Source organism: Poecilia latipinna, unplaced genomic scaffold (genome assembly GCF_001443285.1).
Source record: "Poecilia latipinna isolate Pla-1442-1.1 unplaced genomic scaffold, P_latipinna-1.0 Scaffold2592, whole genome shotgun sequence".
Taxonomy (NCBI): Eukaryota; Metazoa; Chordata; class Actinopteri; order Cyprinodontiformes; family Poeciliidae; genus Poecilia; species Poecilia latipinna.
Window position 1 is genome coordinate 113,130 of NW_015115208.1, and position 8,227 is coordinate 121,356.

At 43.2% G+C, this 8,227-nt stretch overlaps 1 protein-coding gene across 4 annotated transcripts in view; it reads left to right on the forward strand.

Moving 5' to 3' along the window:
- Positions 1 to 8,227, forward strand: part of LOC106938435 (phosphatidylinositol 3-kinase regulatory subunit gamma) — an 85,564-nt gene that overhangs the window by 63,405 nt on the left and 13,932 nt on the right. Inside the window, exons 1-2 of one of the 4 annotated variants that reach the window (XM_015020481.1) lie at positions 1,929 to 2,661; positions 6,006 to 6,126. In XM_015020481.1, coding sequence (XP_014875967.1) covers positions 2,556 to 2,661; positions 6,006 to 6,126 — 227 coding nt within the window. In that variant the 5' untranslated portion in view covers positions 1,929 to 2,555. Of the gene's footprint in view, positions 1 to 1,928; positions 2,662 to 3,643; positions 4,234 to 6,005; positions 6,127 to 8,227 lie in introns of those variants that run through there. The other 3 variants (XM_015020479.1, XM_015020480.1, XM_015020478.1) reach the window with 3 other exon arrangements.

The following is an 8,227-nucleotide window of genomic DNA, read 5'->3' on the forward strand; positions in this document are numbered from 1 at the left end:
TACCAGAAGCTAATGCTATTGATCTCAGAAGATTAAAGTTATGAATTTATGGCCCCAATCCAGTTCCTTAGGCTGGGTCATGCATTTCCTGCTGTGTTTGCATCTCATTCAGAATGCACCGACCCAGGTGTCTGGGGGGTAATTAGAGCGGGGCGGTCTGCTGTTGTCGGGGCAGTTAAACGGCTGCAGACGGGGCAGATTAATTCCCCCGCCCCTCTTTGTGTGACGAAGCCCAGAGTCAGTTCCTGTGTCATTGTTGGGCTCCATCTGCGCCACACACAGCGGCAGCAGCAATTAAACCTGGTTGACACACTTCAGGGTCCGGCACGAACCATCTGGGAGAAAACGCAATACAGCAGCTTTAAACACATTCACTCTTCCTCCTCCTCTTCCTCTGCTGTCCTCAGACAGACGGACCAGGAGGCTTTTGTTCAACCTGAAGTGGGACGCCACAGACGCTCTGAGCAGCTGTAATTACTGATGCCAGCTGATATTTTATTGATATTGTGCCATCAGCTGCAGATTACCATGTGGGGGCGTCTGGGCCTGGGTCCTGTTGTTCTCCACCAACTGGGTCCAGTTCCTGTTCTAACAGATGAAAGAAATAGATGTTGGTTTGGATTTTTCTGCAAAATTAGATTATTTTTCAAGAAAATATCCTTTAATTTCTCTCTTTAATGTTTTTAGCCATTTGTGAAGCACACAGAGAACTCATTTTAACCTGATATGCTTCCTTTTAGTTCTGTATTCTGATTCACACGGAAATGTAACCGTTTGAAGCGCAGCAACGAAGCAGCGCCATGCACGTCGACATGTGGTAAACTGCTGATCTGAATTAGGGATGGACTCATCAGGATTTGCTACATTTGTGTCCTTGATAGCATTCCAAGTTATTTAATGATCGAGGTCCAATTCTTCATACATGTAGTAAAATCAACCCCCTCAGATTTTTTTTTGTTTTGTCATACCAAAATGTTTCTGATCAACAAACTCTGGCTGTGTTCAGCAGGACTCAAACTAAATCAATCAATCAATCAATCAAATTGTATTTGTCTAGCACATTTCAGCAGCAAGGAATTTCAAGGTGCTTTACATAATTAAAAAACAAAATAAAAACAGCATGTCATGGCAGCCTGAACAGCCCGACTCCGATGTTTTCACTCAAAAATAAATCAAATTGGTGCCACTTCTATATGTAGAACTAAATCACATCCAATCATTTTCCAAGCATCTGAACCAGGTTACATTTTGTCCATCATTGACGGGAGACATGCATCATAATTCTGCAGCAGAAGACATCAGACGGTAAATCTGGACGTAAACAATGGCTGAAAATGATTATGTCGAAGTGATGAAAGCAGCCTGAGTCAGTGAACACATCACATCCCAACCCCACCACTCCCACTCCACATCCAAACAGACTTTTGTATTTTCAGCAGCTATGTTAGCCTAGCATTAGCATGTTCCTTCTCTGTTTTGATGCGACTTGTTGCCATTCTGCTGTAGATTAGCTGCTGCTAACCTGCTAACTGAGGCCGATAGAGTTTAGGATGGACTCCTAGACTCCATCCTAGGAGTCTTGGAGCTCTTGAGGGGTTCTGGTCATTTTTGAATTTCATCCTCTGCACTTGGGCTGAATCTGCTGGGATATTTACTCATGTTAAGATTGGCTCTACCTGAGATGTTTTCCTCTTGGGAATAAACTTTCTCTTTGTAAATTAATAGACTCCACAGTTTGGAAATAACCTAACACCAGAAGTGTTTTAATTTCTCTCTGGAAAACCACAGTTAAACTGATTCATCATGATCCACCAATAGATATATTTCTGAGGAGAACTGGAGGTTAACGACTGAAGCCATTCTCCTCCTGAGCCTGCAGCTCTGAGCATGCGCGCAGTGGCTGGTATGTCAGGAGGCGGGAAGATACGGGGTTTCCCACTCTGATTTGTAAACTAGGGGTGATGGATTGATTTTAAAAACACTTCTGCAACTAAGACTTCAATTTTATGGACAAATGAATTCACAACTTCAGTTCTCATTCCTTTTAAAGTCTTAAAATAATAGAATTTATTGGCTGCAATCTTTTTTCAGCAAGATTCTATGTTTAAAATACCCCGTCCATCCCGTAGTGTTCCTCGGTGGAGTGGTACGGTCCGGCCGGTGTCTGACTCCGCCAGGCCAGCCTCCATTGCTCACTACTCGTCTAAAAATGGAGCCGATAGGACGGAGGTTTGTGTGGAGGAGACGGAAAGGAGACCGCTGATAGACTTGGAGCTAACGGCCCGATTTCAGTTTGTGCTTTAATGGAGCGGACTTTTGTTCAGGCATAGTGGGCCTCCATGAACAGCCCCAAGCTGTTAGCATGTGTGAGAAAACAGCCGAAGCCCGGAGCTTGCTTTTCGCTTTTTATCTATTTATTTTACTCTGAAGCAGGCATTCAGACTGACGACTTGCAGGTTTATAGATCGACTAACTTATACTTTAAACAGATTTTATTATAATTATACACGTCGGTTTGTTATTTTCGGCCGTTTTCACCCTTCCTGTTGAAAGCGATGTACAACACGGTGTTGACGGCAGAGAAAGACGGAGACTGGCGGGACGTGATGATGCCCTATTCCACCGAGCTGATCTTCTACCTGGAGATGGATCAGCCTCCAGGTAGGCGGGGGTACCGGGAGGGACGAGACACGGGAGCGGGCCATCTGGCTGTAGGGGGCGAGGTGGTGTTGTGTTCTGTTTGGTTCCCCCTGGAATCAGTGGAAGGTTTTAACAGCTTCGTCCCGGTGGACTCCATTAATGCTGGAGGTAGCTTCTGAATCAGGGATTTTTAAAGGAATATTACACACATTTTAAGTGCTTTATTTCAGATTAAGAAACTTGGAGTGAATTTATATAAACTGACCATTATGTCAGAGCTTTTTTTTTTTAAAAAACGACTTAAACTACGTTAGCTGCCCAAAATCCCAAACTTTATTGAATAATCTGTAAACCAGCCCAGGTTTGTCTAAAGACTGAATTCTTGAACATCCGAGGTAAAGGAAATGGTAAAACATAGTTTTTACCTGAACTTTCCCCAATAGCCTGCAGGTTTCACCAGTGGAAAAAACCCATGTTTAGTGGAAGAATGTTGTCATTTTTACCTGAATTAAGGTGGTAGAGAGGCCCAAGATGCTTTAAAATCCTAATTTTTATTCTTATTAGATTCACAGATAAAAGCTATATGGTTTCCAGACCATAAATATTGAGTTTGTTTGCAATTTCTGACTGTTTGGATGTTTCCTCTGCCTGATCTTTGTCTGTTCAGACACATATTACATAAATTACAGCAGCAGATCTGCTTCTCTTTGTTAAAGCGACAGATTGTTTCCCTGCAGACTGATTCTGGGTTTCTAACACAAACCGTCTGTTATTAGCTGCTAGCAGCTCTTCAACAGGACTTTATGCAGTAATCTTTAATATTTGGATGATGTTTGATTGGAGGTGAAATAGTTCAGCGTTTCCTGTGAATCAGCAGCTTCAGTTCTTTATTTCTGGATCTTTCTGAGCTCAGCGCTGCGTTCAGGGGGGATGGGGATTCAGACGGAGTAAAACCCGGATGAAATCCTCCGTCCGTGTTCCGATCTGAGTCACCACGGACCCGCTGAGGCCCGGGGAGAACCGAGTCGGGTTCCTGGACCTTTGAGCTGCAGGTTGATGATCATCCTGATGCTGCAGGAAAACGACTCGGCTGAGTTTCTGCAGCGTTTTGTTGCTCCTCATCTTCTCTGGTTCTGGTTGGTTGGTTTGATGGTTTTGAGACAGAACCTCTGCGATCGGGTCGGAGGAGGACGTGATGCTGCTCAGCTCTGTTTGGACCTCTGAGGCCTGGTTAGAGGAGCCGAAGCATTTCTGCTGCATTCCTTCAATCAGCTCATCAAACCTCCATCAGCTGCAAATATCACAACAAACCCAGTCAGTAGACGGGTTTGGCTCCAGGTCCGGTTCTGATCCAGGTCCGGACCGGTCCGGTTCTGCTCCCACCTGTTGGGTCTCGTCCAGCTCCTCCTCCATCCTTTCTTCCTCCTCAGAGCCCCGCCCCCTCCTGCCAGGCTGCGTACTGATTGGCTGAGGCTTTGGGTTTAGGAGCGGGCCGGCCCGGTCCGTTCCTCGGTCCGACAGAGTGTCGAGGAGGAGCAGCTGAGGTCCGGTTGCTCGGCAACATGCAGCTGATGGACGGCACCGTGCAGGACGGTAGGACTCGGACCTTCATTCCTCCAGCGGCTCTGGTTCTGGTCCAGTGTCACATGACCCCGATTCTTTCAGAACTTCATGTGTTTCTGGGCTCAGGACAGTTTGAAGCTTCAATCCAGCAGAACCAGGTCCAGTTCCTCCAGCTGCTGCAGAACCACCAAGGTTCTGATTGCTCTGACCCGTTAGTCTGATCAGCTGCAGCCTGAACTGAACTGGTTCTGGTTCTGATCAGCTGTTCTGCTGGGTCCGACTCCTTTTAGTGGACCCTGTCTCTCAGTGTGTGTGTCTCGGTGTGTATTGTGCTCCTTTGTCTGCCGCCTGTCGGCCCCTTTGTTCCCTCGGCTCGGTGTGGTCCGGTTGGAAAGCAGTTCCAGCTCCTCAGTGGTTCTTTGTTGGGGCGGTTCTGGTCTGGATGCAGGATGATCTGGTTCTGGTTCTGGACCTGATCTAACAGAAACATGGGTTCAGTTTCTGGTTCATCTGTTTTCTGCTCCTGATCAAACCTCAGATCAGTTAGTTTAGAGACCTGCACTTTATTCAACTCTAATTACTGTGTGTGTGTGTGTGTGTGTGTGTGTTTATATCAATGTGTGTGTGTGGTGTGTGTGTGTTTATATCCATCTGTGTGTGTGTGTGTGTTTATATCTATCTATGTGTGTGTGTGTGTGAGCCACGTGTTCCTGACTGCAGAAAACTTTAAACCCGTTAGAGTTTAAATGGGAAGCTGAGCTGCAGCTTCCTGGTTTCACCTGCAGCTGCTGCAGGAGATGCAGGACCAGAAGCTGCAGCAGCTGGTGATGCAGCGGCGGCTGCGTCTTACTTTGTGACTGAACTATTGTTTGTGGAAGAGACAAAATGTTCCAGCAGCTGCAGCCAATCGGCGCTCCATCAGAGCAGCAGGACGGATCCTCCAGTCAGCGAGCTTCACCTCATTCATTCATTCATTCATCCATTCATTCATTCATTCTTTCACTCCAGGTTTGTTTTCCTCTGAAGTTTACAAGCTGCTGATTTTCCTGAAACATTTTCATTCTTCAGGTTTTTTTAACTCGTCAGATTTTCTGTCGGCTGCAGACAAAGAAACTGTTTATAACTGAGCAGGAAAAGGAAATATTTATATTTTATTATTTATTAAAGCTTCAGCCAGTGAGGTCACCTGCTCTTTGGTAAACGAGTACACATACATAGATGGATATAAACACACACACAATAAAAAATAATAATTTTAGGAATCGGTTATTCAGATAGTTTTCCCACGAGGCACGGTGGGAAAACCTGAAACTGCTGCTGCGCCAGTTACTCAACAGGCTGTTGCTAGGCAACCGGTGGGGCTTGGAGATGCACAACAAACCAGAAACAAGAAATAAAATAAATCATGAAATTTCTGTGAACAAAATTAACTTTCAAAATCAGGTTCAGTTGAGACCAAAGCAGCAGAATGAAACTTTTATCATCTAGTTTTTGGTAGAAAGAAAAAACAATAAATCATGCAAATAGAAGTTAGAGTGTTTTAATTTATTATGCGATTAATTGATTTATTTATCAGATCATTTGAGTTGTTTCTATAAGTTGATATATTGATTATTGCACCATATTGAAGGCAGATGGAATCAAAATCATCTCCTGGGATAACACTGTACTGTCATCAAAGCAAATCAATGTAGGACATTGTGATGAAGTTGCTGATTTCCTCCCATGTTGCTCCCAGCTGTCTAATCACTCTCTCTCTCTCTCTCTCTCTCTCTCTCTCTCTCTCTCTCTCTCTCTCTCAGCTCTTCCTCCAAAGCCAGTCAAACCCCAGCCGCCGCCATCGTCGTCGTCTTCTTCCGGGATCAGAGGTGACGATGGCGACTCGCTGCAGGAAGCAGAGTGGTACTGGGGAGACATTTCCAGGTAGATCCGCCTCAGCACTCGCCTCTGGAACAATGTTCTGGTTTCTCTCAGCTCTTTGAACCATGGGAACAAAATGATCTTCTTTAATCTGCTGCTACTGATGGTTGCTATGACGATTTCAGCATCAGGCCTCCACTTATGACATGGAAAAATGTACTGGTGGAATTGGTACTATTTTTATAATTATTTACTAATTATGGATTTAAAACAATCCCCCATTTCTTGCAGAAAACTTACTTTTAAATTAGTGTAGTCTTATTTTCAGTTTACCAAGATATTTGCACTATAAACTAGATAGAAATACTTGGTAGGGTTTTGTGTTTTTTGTAGTGCACAGCACAAGTTCCCAAACTTTTCAACCTGTGACCCCAAAATGACAGCACCACAACCTGGCGCCCCCTATTGGCAACCTGGCAACTGCTTAAAAAATGCATAAAATTATTTCTCTTTTTAAAAATATATAGAATTATACCGTGTTTCCCCGATAGTAAGACATCCCCGATTGTAAGAGGTATCGGGGGTTTCAGGGGGGTTGGCTAATATAAGCCGTACCCCGAAAGTAAGACATATGTCTTACTGTTCGGGGAAACACCTCTCATCTAGCTGCGCGCCGCCTCCTGCCCACGCCTGCGCCGTCCCCTGCACTTGTCACTACCACCTCCTGCTTAAATTAATTTAATTTTATGGTTAAAACAAAAAATTCGACAATTTTTTTCCAATATAAGACATACCCCGAAAGTAAGACATAGTGGGGCTTTTGGGGATAAAAAGTAAGTAAGACACTGTCTTACTTTTGGGGAAACATGGTATGTATTTTTGATTAATTTATTGGATAAAGTGATTAATTATATATAATTGCAGAGTTTCCCCCTGTGTATTATGAGCCTGGCAGCCCACCAAGCTTAACTAGCGCCCCGCCAGACTAAACGTTCCTTGTTTTGTGTTTTCAGAAAAATTAATAATTGAAAGAAAAAAATAGCTTCTAATTCAATTTTATTTATTTTTAATTCAAGCCGAATTGCAAGCGTCTTTGTTGCTCTCAGCGTCTTATTGGCGGAGAAGATTTATTTGTAAAAGATAAGTTTATAGTTATAGAGCAGACCAATCACAGCGCTGGGCAGCGTGTTGAGATGGAAACGCTGCATAATTCTTTGTTCACAAATATAAATCATCCTCAACTCTCCTCTGAAGGCGACTGCAAGTTATTCCTGCGGTTCACATAGAGCTGCACAACCAGAGCTGACATGGCGGGTTTAGACTCCTGCCTCAATGCAGAGTTCTGGAAAGAAACACAATTCCTCACAGGAGGTTGATGTAAATAACCCGTCAGCCTGTGTCCAGTTTGAGTGAAAGGAGGCGAGCGTGATCCACGCTGAGGTAAACTGTAGAGATCAAGCAGCAGCGCGAGGAGCTGTGTGATCAGTCTGCTCTCCTGGCTTTAAATGCATGAACTATAAACTTCTAATTTAGGAATAAGTTTGCACTGCCAGTGAAACATTCAGAGCAACAAAGATGCTTTCAATCCAGATTAAATGCCAAAAAAAAAAAAAACTTTTTTCTTTAATTATGTCCCTAAAAACATAAACAAGCAGCGCTCAGCCTGGTGGGGGGGCTAGTAAAGCATGGCGGGCAGCCAGGCTTATACTGGCATATTTGTGTATTTGTTTAATTTTGTCCCTCTTGGTGCTCCGTACACCTCAGGGATCCCGGCAGTAGATTCATCATGTGTCTGCTGATGTCTCAGAACATCCCATAATAATCACAACAGGCATCCAATAATCCAACTATTCATGGCTAATAATATTCATTATGTTGGAGTTCATTAATGAAGCCCAACTGATTCTGTTCATAATTAATTATTAAAAATAAGTGGTTAAATCTGGGATGAATATTTAATTCAGAAACTTTATAAAATTTTAAATAATAAAATTGTTCTTGTCTGGTTCTGATTAATACTTAATTCAGTTTAAAACAACGAAACAATCCTAGTTTTAACCTGATTTCACTTGTAATCACATTAAATTATTTTGATTTTAAATTAAAATAGTTTTATTTCAGATTAATATCAACATAAGAATCATCAGAAATAAACTAGAGTAAC